The sequence below is a fragment of the Arachis hypogaea genome, chromosome 15 (assembly GCF_003086295.3).
Source record: "Arachis hypogaea cultivar Tifrunner chromosome 15, arahy.Tifrunner.gnm2.J5K5, whole genome shotgun sequence".
NCBI lineage: Eukaryota > Viridiplantae > Streptophyta > Magnoliopsida > Fabales > Fabaceae > Arachis > Arachis hypogaea.
Window position 1 is genome coordinate 127309498 of NC_092050.1, and position 13526 is coordinate 127323023.

A 13526-nucleotide genomic window follows, 5' to 3' on the forward strand; every position below is an offset into this window, starting at 1 on the left:
CAACGTTGCCTTGTTCTTCTCCGTAGCATCTTCTGAAATGATCTCCATGGCTGCCATGTCAGGCCGCCTTCAATCATAAGACACGAAAACGGTGGCTTCAACAACCTAAGCGTCACATACCCATTCTCGAGCCTTTAAACTGCAATTTCTGATCGGTATCCCTAACTGCCCTACCACCACGGAGAAGTTGTTAGCAAGACTCACCGTTTCGCATTTTCCATCGTACGTTTTCGTTCTTTAATTGAGTGACGGTACAAAATCGAACTGTTATCTCCTTGAGGTGTTGGCTTGAATCTGTTGATTTCTTGATATAACTTCTTTTGTTTGCTCTATTAAAATGTTCTTTTTTTTTTTTTTTTTTACATGTGGGATACTATTTGTTAAAAATAAAAAAAAAATGAATTCTAACCAAAAAAGAAAAAAATAATTTAATGTTGTTAAAACTAATGAGATTACGATAATAGGTAAACTACTTTAAAAATGATAAGTAAGTCAAACAATAGCCTTTTCCTCCCCGTGTCAGCATCTAATTATTTGTTTATCCATAGCTAGCATAGCCATCATAATTTGTGGGCATCATAGACGGCATGTGGACACCAAAAACGGTACCTTGTTATATATGTTAAATTTAAATGGAATTAATCTCTTATTTTATTAATTGATCAATATTTTTACTTTAAAGAAATTTGATCCTATTTTAAATTTGTAGATGTATTATATTCATAAAAGACAAAACAGAGTCATTCTATTTATTAAAGCTTGACACATTAATAAATTTACGTCTGAATTAAATTAACGTTTAAATATTTTTATTACATAAAAACTGTCTTCTATAAATATCAAACTAGTTTAATTTATTTCATGGTTAAATTTGTTAATATTTTAAAATATTATCAAAAATAGTAGTTTATTAAACAAAATTATTAATATTGGTTTAAAATTAGTATTCTAAGAACAGATCGAGATTAGAAATTAGTTACCGAATTTTAGTTTAGAACGAAGATTGGTCAATAATGAATCAATTAAAAAAATTGAAAAACAGTAAAACAACCAATTAATTAATTGAACTGATTTCTTTTTTTAATAGTTAATTAATTTAAAATAATAAAATATAAAAAATATTTAAAAAATATATATTTTATATATAAATATATTATTTTATTATATCCAATTCAACTCTAAATTTAACTCCAGATTAAATTTCAATTAAACTATTAAATTTCTAATTTTACGGATTCATTAACTTTATTGTCATAACCTTAATTAAAATAAGACAAAAGAAAGTGTTAATTATTTAACCTTTTTCTTCGATCATATAAATATTATTTCTCTTTCATCAACCCAAATCAAATCAACTAAACCATTAATAAAAAAAAGTGTTATGAAAAAGTAAATTTTGTAATTTATAGTTATCAATTAACTATCATTAATAATTTTGATGATATAAAATTATATCTAATTATTTAAAATTATTTATTTTTCTTTCTTATTAAATAAATACTGATTAGATATTAATAAAAATATTGGACATATTCGGCTAAATATTTATTTTTCTATTTAATAATAATTTTCCTAGATTTACTCTTAACTAAATAAGATTTCACATGTTCGGCTGGACTAAGGATTCCAGCGTTGCTGAACATGATATCCAGTTGTCCATGATTGTAGACAGTTGGCTGGACAAGGCTTTTCACTTGATCTTCGTCCGTTACATCGCAATGGAGGAAGGTGCACCTGTGAGTACCAATGGAGGCAGCTACCTGATTCCCAAGATCATCTTGGACATCCGCAACCACCACCATAAGGGCGCCCTCGTCGGCAAACACACAAACAGTCGCTTCCCCGATGCCGCTGGCGCCGCCTGTGACTATGGCCACTTTTCCCGCTAACTTTTTACCACCGCTGGGAGATGCTGATGTTTTTTCCATTTTTTTATGTATAGGTTTGGTGACTAGTCTCGTTATCTGCAGAGATTGATGAAGGTCGCAATTATTATTATTATTATATATTTATGTTCTCACATGCATCCATTAATTATTGGTCACTACCTAACCTATCTTTGTCTTCTATCTTTTCTTTATATATCAAAATTGACAAAATAGAGATCAAGAAAAACTCGAGTGTCTTGACTGTTATAGCATTATAGCTTAAGAAAATTAAAATAACTATAACTTTATCGCAAACAACTTTTATATTTAAATTGGAAGTCCTCTCTCCTCGAATCCAAGAGCTCCTCTAGGGTTTGAAGGAGTGTAGTGCCAAGTCCATTCCATCGTGCTCACATCTGTCTGTAACATTGAGTCATAGTCGCCTGAATGTAGTCCCAATATTGACCAAAATCTGACATAAACACAAAATATTATCATGTTAGGAAAAAAAACAACGAAACAGTAGATCCCAATAATGCTTCTGTTGAGTTAGAATTGATTTTGATATAGTGATATATGATGACAAACATTTATTATTGGGTTGAAAGCCAAAATGTGTGCTAACAAATTTAAGAATAAAGTGATAATCAGATCCTCAAAGATGTTGACCTTAGACTAATTAGTCTTTAAAGAAAAAAAAGTATTAATTAGGTCCTCCAAGATAGTAAACGGTGGATATGTATGTCCTTTTATCAATGAATAGTGCGAAACGAAATATAATTATCCATGTATTTCATTATTTACAGTGGTACATGTCTCATTACTGTCATATGAGCAGAAAAACGATGCAATTTTAGACAGTGAAGCATTTATTAGCTTGAGTTTTCATATACCCTTTATCAATTGATCTCTATTTAATTATTTATCACAAATTTTATCAAAATAAATGAAATTTCGCTACAAAAGTTGTTATATACATGACTATCTTTCATAGATAGACACCTCAGAGTAATTAACAGTACATATAAGCATCACCGTTAAATTTTAGTTGATGAATTGATAGAAAGACATCATGTGTTTACCGTTTGCTATCCTGTAAGATCAAATTGGTACTTTTTTTTCTTTAAGGACTAACTAGTCTGAAGTCAAAATCTTCAGGAACCTAATTCCAAATTTAATTAGTGAACCAGACCCAAACAAGAAGCACACATAACTATTCTACATGAAGGCTTCAGTCCATAGGAAGGATGAACAAAAATAAGATTCACCATGCTTTTGGGCCATCAATTGCTGATCTCTAATCAAGACTAACAAGCACATTACAAGCCAAAGAAAAAATGCTCAGAATTGGTTTAAGCTAAAATGAAAACGAGATCTCTAAATATTGGCATCAAAAGGGAAAGAAAGAAAAAGTCAAACAATGAAGCCTAAGACAAATAAAAAAGAATATGTGCGCATAAAGCTGGATATGGCAAAAGCTTATGATAGAATATAATAGGACTTCCTAAAAGAGGTCCTAATTTCTATGGGTTTCTCTGAAAAATGGGTAAACCTCATTTGAAAATGTATCTCTACCAAAACAACTTCTCCTCGGTCCTCCTAAATGGGATCCCTAGTAGAAATTTCAAACCTGCTAGAGGACTCAAGACAAGGAGACCCTCTATCTCCCTATTGGTTTGTCCTGTGTGCTGAAGTTATATCAGGACTCCTTATCGCGGTCCAAAATAGCAAGCTGATTAGAGGCATCAAGATCGTAAAGCAAGCTCCACAGATCAACCACCTCTTCTTTGTGGACGAGACCATACTATTTTCTAGAGTACCGACCAAGACATTTTGAAAATCAAGGAATCACTTGTTCTATACCAGAATGTTTTAGGCCAGAGAATCAACTTAAAGAAGTCAGAAATCTCTTCTAGCCAAAATGTGCCAACTACCAGACAAATTCTGATCTAAGATTAGATGGGGATAAAGGCAATACTCTAAATACTTGGGACTCCTCATCTTGGTAGGGAGATTCAAGAATAAGGTCTTTGAGTTCATACAGGAGAGAGTATGGAAGAAGCTGAAAGGGTGCGAGGAGAAGAGTTATTTAGAGTGGAAAAGGAGACACTAATCAAAACGGTATCCCAACCAATCCCAACTTACATCATGGGTTGCTTTCAAATTTCCATCAGCCTCTATAATCACAGAGACTCTATGATAAGGAATTTTTATTGAAAAAACAAAAATGAAAAAAAAAAAAAGATGCATTGAGTAAATTGAAACAAGATATGGACTAGTAAATCGGAAGGAGGGCTTGGGTTTAGAGATTTTAAAGCTTTCATTTTCTCTCTCTTGGCGAAACAAGGGTGACAACTCATGAAAAGACCTAACTCTTTAGCAACAAGGATCATCAAGGTGAGATATTTTTCTAGGAAAAATTTTTTAGAAGCGTCTGTTGGCTACAGTCGGAGCCATATATGGAGAAGCATTCTCAAAGCCAGAGAAATCCTACACATGGGAGCAAGAACTTTAGAAAATAGGGGATGGTAGGTCAGTGAAAATTTGAGGGTCACCCTGGCTCCCAAACCAGAACAGACAGAGACTCTGGAGTCCTATAATCAATCTTAAAAAAAATCATAGAAATGAGATGAGATGTAAGAATAGTAAAGGAGAACTTCATGGAATTTGAAGCCACACAAATCATAGAAATTCCTCTACCTATATAACTAACCAGCCAAATCAATATTATTGGAAATTCACAAGAAATGGAGAATTTAAGGTCAGATATGCTTATCACAGATTTATGAATTTGAAGAAATCCCAATATAGAAGCAGCACCACTCCAACAGTGGATGAACCGAATTGGAAAAGGCTCTAAAAGGCAAAAGCGCATCCGAGATCAATAAACTGCACATGCACATGGAGAATAATAAACAACTTGCTCCCCACAATACAAAACCTGCAAAAAAAAAAAAAAAAAAAAAAAGAGAATTAGCTGCATACTACTTTCTCTAAGGTGTTGGAGTAAGGAAGAAACAGTTATCCATGTTTTCAAAGATGGTGAATTTACTCGCATGGTCTAGTTTCATAGCCCCCTGTCCATTAGAACTTCTGAAAATCCAGAATCAAATGCAGCAACACGGATTGAGATGATCTTAAATGAATGCAAGGGCTATTTTGTACAAGCCTCCAAATGGATAGTTATAAATGAGTTGCTCTTTGAAGGTAGAACGAAGACGCCCATGGAAGTAGTGGATTCGGTAAACCTGAGATGTGAAGAATATATGTGTGCTCATATTATCAATCAACAATGAATGCAATCTCTTGTACCATGTACCAATAGCTCTGGAATTTGGAATTTCCCACCTACCAATCTCCTAAAAATAAATGTCGATGCTGCATGCATTGACGCTGAAGCTTATCCTCTCCAACCTTACGAAGGTGAGGCAAAGGCTTGCTTAATGGGCCTCTAAAAATGTTGCTTCCTCAACATAATTACACTACCTAAAGACAAAACAGATACATAGCAACTATTTTGACTCCTTTAGACGGCTTTCATCTAATTTCTTCCTTAAGATCAGTTTTATTTTCAGATATTAAAAGAAGTAGAAATAGAATAGTTTATGAATTGGCTCAAATGGCTATTATCAAACCAAATCAAATTTAGTTGGAAGAAATTCCAAAAAATATTTGTAACCTAACAAAATTGGACCTGATCCTATTCATGAATGAAAGTTACCTATTTAAATTATCAAAAACAACTTTTATATTTAAATTATGAAATTAGTTTCCTCAATAATATAAACAAAGGATCAACTTGCAAAGGAGGAAAACAAATTAAATCCATTTCAAGAAAATAAATCTTTAGTTACTATAGTTGAATAATATAACAAGTATCCAGCCAATTTTTGGGACTTTAGTGTAAATATGAAACCAACATATGATTTATGAAATAATTGGTACCGCGAGAGATGTTATTAAATACATCCCAAATGCTCAAATTGAAGCTTCATGTAAGTAATGACAATTTGGGTGAGGATGTTGTTACGAAAACGGTGAGATTTTGGGAAATGGAAATGGTGGTTGTAATTCTAGTTAAATATATGAATTAATTTTGAAAAACGAAAATGTCATCTTTACGTGCATTAAAATCAGTTATTATATTTATATATAAATATATATTATTTAATTTATTTTTAATATATATTTTATATTTTAATATATATTTTTATTAGTGTTATTTTAATAATTTATGTTAGTGTATATTTAGTATGATTTTTTTTAAATTATTACGATTACTTATTTTGATGAATGATAAATATATTTGATGCATGACAAATATTTTTATATATAATAAAATTATTTGAAGAATGATAAAAATAAATTTTAAATATTGATAACATAATTAAAATTAAATTCTTCTAAAGTGATAATATTGGTAAAGTAATATAGTAATACTTTAATCATTATTGAATTAAAATAGTGAAACTCACAAATATTAAAAATTACAAATTCAAAAACTATTAAATATTATTTTACCACTTTACTAAAATCTTATTTTAGAAAACATTTTCTCACATAAATATAAATTTATAACTGAAAGAATTACCAAATTTGTTCAAAAGAAAACGTACGTTAATGGAAGGAATTACGTTATAAATTTAAGAACAACTTCAATTAGGGATGCACATGACTCGGTCCGGTCTGAAGGCTCGGCCCGGTCTCGAATATTTTAGTGGTTAATTTAGTGTGATTTCATCGGATTTAGGGTTGGATAAGAGTCTCAAAAATAGACCCGGTTATTATTTCGAGTCGGGTTCAGGCCATAGCTCGGGTCACCCGAAGTCGGTCCGGTGGCCCGGCCATCAAACACAATTAATATTTTGTGTTATTAGTGATGGATCATGACTATTCTTATGTGGAATTTAAGTATTGTAAATCTTAATATTTTGTATTATTAGTCATTATAAGACTATAAGTTAATGTTTTATGTTTAGAATGCATAAGACTTTAGACTAATGCATAATATTGTGTTATTTGTATTGATTTAAATATTTGGTATTATTAGACAATATTAGTATTGATTGTGGTTATGCTTTAATTTTGAAGAATGATTGGTTCTTGTTATATTATTTTTCTAAGTGAATTTTACCATGTTAAATAATGGTTGGAGTCTTGGAAATTTGGATATTTTTACATGCTAGCTTACAAGAAGGTATCAACGTAATGTAATGTTAACGGCTTGGTTTTCACCCGGTTTTCACCCGGTATAATTGTGACTCGAAAATATATTGGTTTCATCGGGTTTAGGGCTGGATTCGGGTCTAATAAATAGATCCGGTGTATATTTCGGATCGGGTTTGGGTCACATCAAACTCGACTTCACCCGACCCATGTGCACCCCTAACTTCAATAGAATATTTTTGAAGTCATTTTTAATACTTTCAAGAACCTATTAACTAATTTATAACTGAAATTTATATTGAAATTGATAAAAAAATAAAACGGTATTACCTTAGAAAAAATGTATCACTTTGATAAAAAATTAATAAAATTTTATTATTTGTATAACTATTTTGATGGAATAATTAAAAATAATATAAAAGTCTAATTAAATTGAAACCAAATATTAGAGTAGCAAATCTCAGTTCTAATTTTAAATCATTATTCCAAAAGTGCTTATGTATCATTTTGTAAGATTCAAAATAAAATTAAACTTAAACTAACATTAGAGATGCTTTAAAGTTCTAACTCACCAGAAAAATTTAAAATGCAAGTAATAAAAATGAAAAAATCAAAGTCTAAGATTCATTAGAATTATATTTAGGACTTTAGAATCTTGTCGAGGGTAAACCTGATTTTATTTCTCAAGTTAAAAATATTTTAAATTAAGTTAAAAATAATTTTAAATTATAAAATTCAATTTAGTTTGACAAAAACTTATTTAGATTCCAAAAAACATGTTTTAAGACTTTTTTTTTATCAAATATTCGAGTGTAAATTAATTCAATCTCGAGTCGTCAAATTTTGAAAAATTGACTTTATAAAAATTAATTTGAAAAATGTGTAATTTTGACTTTTTAAACTATATCCCAACCACTCGTAACATTCATAAGGATTTAGGACTCTATAGTCTATAAATAGAGGTTATTGGCCTTGGTTCAAATATATACATTCTAATAAATTTATGCCATCAAATTGCAGTGTACATTATTGCAGTGGTTTACAAGCACTCACTAAAGCTTGATATATAGTGAAAAATATTTAATACTTTGGTGGAGAGAACTGAACGTAAGCAAAGAGGTACAAAAAATACTATTACAGGATTTAAACTCTTAAAATTTGCTTATTGATCCATGAAAAATTAAAACACATTTTTTTGAGCTAAAATTTATCATTGATTTTGTTACTCAATTCACCAATACCTTGAATATATTTGCACTTAATGACTAACATGTAGCGTCAAAGTTTAATTATTTAATTCTCAATATGGGGAGAATTGAAAGCAAGAAAGGATGACATATTTAACAAAGAAGGAGGGATAAACGTAGAGGAACGGACTCAAGATCAAGCAATTACGAGAGCACTAACAAGGAAAACGTAGTACGGACGTGGAAGGAGGTAGAGAGGATGACGCACTCGGTATTTGTTGACAATCTGCCTGATGATAACACAAAAAAGAATCTATTTCGAGGGTTTGGGTGGGTGGGAGGAATCGTAGATGTGTACATTTCAATAAAAGAGAGGTGAGGACACTCAGGATGATTTGCATTCATAAGGTTTGACTCATTAGAGGGAGATGAAAGTGGGGCGCCACAAACGGATGGTGTCTCCATCAAGGGCAAGAGGGTTGATGTGTCGTTTGTAAGGTTCATGAGACAGAGTCATACGAGAGGAATAGGTATTACTGCTAATTCTGGAGTATGGAGAGAAAAAGAAAGCGTGAACCTGAGAACAAGAAGGTAAAGACAAGATCTGGACATGGCGAAGCATTTTACTGGAAAGGAAGTAGTAGTGGGAATGAATAAAAATGCTAGAACGAAGGCCCATGAAAATACGAAGCCTAAGTAGAACAACCCAAAAAGGAAGGTGGTAGAGGGGGTAGTCTTCGATGTGCAAGTGGATATTTTGAGCAGAAGCATTATGACATCGAAAATCAAACCGATTAAGTTCAACCTGTTATACTTAATATAATTTTAATATACATTATAAAATTATCATTCACGGGAAAGATCTTTAAATTTATGATTATGACAAATAGAAATGAGAAGAATTACTAACCTTGATCCATGATAATGATGGTATTGGGAAAAATTCACTTTGTCTATTCCTTTGCCTTCTTAATTCTTTCTTCAATTTGGTTATTGATGGTGAGTGAAGAAGAAAGACTTTATAGGTAGGAAGAGAGGACTGAATTCTGATTTCTTTTCATAAAAATCAACTTCCATCAAGTTGGTTACATTTTAAAATAATCATGTAACTTCTTTTTAATTAAATATTTATTAAACCAATAAAATAAGACACATCACACACATGAGACATCATATAATAATATAATTTCTTACATTCTCCCACTTAGCTCATGTGTCATTATTCCTATTGATGGTTTAAGAAATATTTATCATAATGCGTATTTCTAAGCAATTACTTGCATAGCTTAATTTATCATGATAAGAATAAAACTAGCATGAGTCATAGCGGTTGTACGTCATCTAATCGACATAGTCCCTTCTATGTACTATAAAGTTAGCCACATTCTTAACATGAGCCATAATTAGGAAGTATATAACATAATTAGTCCAACAATAATGTCTTCATTGTAAGACAATACCTGATTATTTTAATTCTATTATGTATACAACAAATTGAAAATCAGGTAATACAAAAACATTAATTCATTTGAGCTCAAAATGTCAATATCCATGAAACACAAACTTCATTAAACATACATTGATCCTATAAACTAATAATACCCATCCTTTCAACATGACTAGTAAATATTTTGGGCGGTAACCCTTTAGTCAAAGGATCAGCAACTATAATATTAGTGCTAATGTGCTTTATTGACACTCTTTGTTTCTGAACTTCTTCTTTAACAGCAAAGTATTTCGATTCCATATGCTTAGCACCTTTGGAATACTTGTCGTTTTTTAGAAAAGAAAACTGCTGCGGAGTTATCACAATAAATTTTCAGCGGCCTAGCAATACTATCAACAATTTCAAGCCCTGAAAGAAGTTTCGCAACCACTTACTTGAACCATGGCCTCAAAGCATGCCACAAATTCAGCTTCCATTGTAGAAGTAGTAATTACTGACTGCTTCGCACTCTTCTATGATATTGCTCCTCCAGCTAAGAGATACAAATAACCAAAAGTAGATTTTCTTGTATCTACGCAACCGGCAAAATCTGAATTTGAATATCCAATCACTTCAAGGTGATTAGATCTCCTATAAGTAAGCATGTGTTCCTTTGTCCCTTGCAGATACCTTAAAACTTTCTTTGCAGCTTTTCAATGATCCGATCCTGGATTACTTTGGTATCTGCCAAGCATACCAACTGCAAAGTTGATATCTGACCTTGTGCAAGTCTAAGCATACATCAAACTCCCAATAACAGATTCATATGGAATTCCTTTCATCTGTTTCCGTTCCAAATTATTTTTTGGACATTGCATAAGACTAAACTTGTCCCCTTTTGAATTGGAACAGGTGATGCTGAGCATTGTGCCATTCTGAATCTCTCTAATACTTTATTAATATATGATTTCTGAGACAATCCTAATAGTCCTTGTGATCTATCTCAGAATAGTAATTACATAACTTGCCTCACCCATATCTTTCATTTCAAAGTTATTAGAGAGATATTTCTTAGTCTCGCTTAATAGACCAAGATTATTAGAAGCAAGCAAAATATCATCAACATATAGAACTAAAATAATGAATTTACTCCCACTGACCTTCAAGTATATACATCGATCAATGGTATTTTTCTTAAATCCAAAGGACAGAATGGTATTATTAAATTTGATAAACCATTGGTGGGATGCTTGTTTAAGTTCATATAGTGATTTCTTAAGTTTACACACCATTTGTTCTTTTTCTTCAACCAAAAATCCTGTTGGTTGATCCATGTAAACATCTTCATTTAAATCCCCATTAAGAAAGGCAGTTTTTACATGCATTTGATGTAACACTAAGTCATAATGAGCCACCAAAGCTAAGATAATCCTTAAAGAGTCTTTGCTAGAAACTGGTGAGAAAGTCTCTTTGTAATCAATGCCATCTTTTTGAGTAAAATCTTTGGCAACAAGACGAGCCTTGTAACGTTCAAGGTTGCCATGAGAATCACGTTTAGTCTTAAAGATCCATTTACACCCAATTCTCTTGCATCCTTTAGGTAATTACACAAGGTCCCATACTTTATTTTGTTCCATTGATTTAAGCTCATCTTTCATGGCCTTTAACCATTTATCAGCATTATCACCATGAATGGCTTGTGAGAAAGAAACTGGATCATTAGTAACACTCAAGTCATTTTCTGACTCTTGTAAATACACCACATAGTCATTAGAAATAGCAGATCTTCTTTCTCTTTGAGACCTTCTTATTAATGTCATTTCTTGTGGTTGTTCTATTATCGGCTCCTCATTAACCATGGGATTAATAAATTCTTGTTCCTCTTGATTGTTATTTAGTCCAACAACAACAGGATCAATAATTTATTGTTCCTGTTGATCGTGATTAGGCTCAATAACATTTGGAATAACAACTCCAGAAGTAGAAGTACAAATTGAAGGAACTTGAATTCTGACTTCTTTAATCTCCACATTTTGTGAAGTTGTACTCCCACTGGTCTCACCATTCTCAATGAACCGTGTATTGCCAGTTTCAATTATTCTTGTACTATGAGTAGGACAATAAAATCTATATCCTTTTGATTTTTCTGGATAACCAATGAAATATCCACTGATTGTTCTTGAATCCGGTTTTTTTTCTTGCGGATTATAAGCTCTTATTTCTGCTTGACATCCCTAAACATGTAGATGTCTTAAACTAGGTTTTCTCCTAGTCCATAACTCAAAAGAAGTTTTAGGAACTGCCTTACTAGGAACCTTATTTAATAAATACATAGTAGTTTTTAAAGCATACATCCACAATGATATAGGTAAAGATGCATTACTCATCATTGTCCTAACCATTTCTTAAAGTACGGTTTCGCCTTTCTGATACACCATTTTGTTGAGGTGTACCTGGCATAGTGTATTGAACACAAATACCACATTTTTCAAGGAATTTAGCAAATGGACCTGGATTTTGTCCTCTTTCGTCGTATCTTCTATAATATTCACCACCTCTATCAGATCTAACGATTTTTACCTTTTTATCCAACTGTCTTTCTACTTCATTTATATAAATTTCTAAAGCATTAACTGCTTGAGATTTATCATAAAGTAGATAGACATAACCATAACGTGAATAATCATCAATAAAGGTGATAAAATATTTTTCTTTATTGAAAAAGTTTACATCAAAGGGTCCACATATGTCAGTGTGTATAATTTCAAGAAGTTGGGTACTTCTTGTGGCTCCTTTTCTTGTATGTTTTGTTTGCTTCCCTTTAATACAATCTACACAAATATTGAGATTATTAAAATCCAATTTTGGAAGGATGTCATTCTTTATCAACCTGTCCATTCTTTCTTTGGAAATGTGACCTAAACGTTTATGCCACAAGTAAGCAGAACGTTCATTCACTAAACCACATTTAGTGCTAACTTTATGATGCAAAGTCATAGGTGATTCAGCATATAAATCATCAAGATTAAATTTATATAAACTATCAGAAAGTATGCCAGATCCAATTATATAGTTGTGCTTAAACAAACTGAAACAACTATTATTGAAATTAAAAGAGTATCCAGCAACATCAAATTTAGATAAAGAAACTAAATTCCTAGAAATACTTGGTACATAAAAAGTATCTAGCAAATCTAAATGATGTCCAGTGTCGAGAATCAACTGATAAGTCCTAACAGCTTCTACTGGAGCTTTATCTTTATTTTTCATGTAGACAAACTTTTCATTTGGCCTTATGGTTCGGGTTGTAGGGAATCCCTGCATCGATTTAGAAATATGAGTCGTACCTCCAGAATCAATCCACCATGTATTACAAGGAACTTCAACTAAGTTTGATTCAACACATACATAAGCATAATTAAGTTTATTACCTTTCTTTTCAAACCAAGCCTTCCTCTTTAGACAATCATTTTGGAAGTGTCCAGGTTTCTTGTAGAAATGACACTTATCTTTCTTCTGGATTTTAGAAGAGGACTCAACAGTCTTTAATGGTCCCTTTCCCTTTTCCTTTTCATGCTTCTTTCCAGTTTTCTTTCTAACTCCTTGATGGTTCAGGTAATGGATAGAATGATTTCCTTGATTCTTAAGTCTGGTTTTCTCTTAAACTAACATACTATGCAACTCATGCACATTCTATTTATCCTTCATAGTATTATAATTTATTTGAAAAGGACCATACTCAAGATGGTAATGAGTTTAAAATAAACTGCACAAGAAAATTTTCATCCACTTCCATTTCTAATGACTTAAGTCTTGCTGCAATATTTGTCATTTCAATGACATGCTCATGCATGTACGAGAACCATCAAATTTCATGGT

At 31.7% G+C, this 13526-nt stretch overlaps 1 protein-coding gene and 1 long non-coding RNA gene across 3 annotated transcripts; both read right to left on the reverse strand.

Moving 5' to 3' along the window:
• Positions 1-1553: 1553 nt before the first annotated feature.
• LOC114925359 ((+)-cis,cis-nepetalactol synthase NEPS3) lies at positions 1554-1928 on the reverse strand. Its single transcript, XM_029292963.1, has one exon. It carries the CDS (start codon positions 1926-1928, stop codon positions 1554-1556), a length of 375 nt encoding a protein of 124 aa, XP_029148796.1.
• Positions 1929-1968: 40 nt separating this feature from the next.
• Positions 1969-5341, reverse strand: LOC112750625 (uncharacterized). Of its 2 annotated transcripts, none has more exons than XR_011872229.1 (4): positions 5221-5341; positions 4921-5116; positions 4689-4809; positions 1969-2340 (listed from the first exon to the last, which is right to left on the reverse strand). It is a non-coding gene; the product is annotated as an uncharacterized lncRNA (long non-coding RNA). The 2 variants fall into 2 exon arrangements; XR_011872230.1 differs by having other exon boundaries at positions 4648-4809.
• Between the last annotated feature and the right edge of the window lie 8185 nt (positions 5342-13526).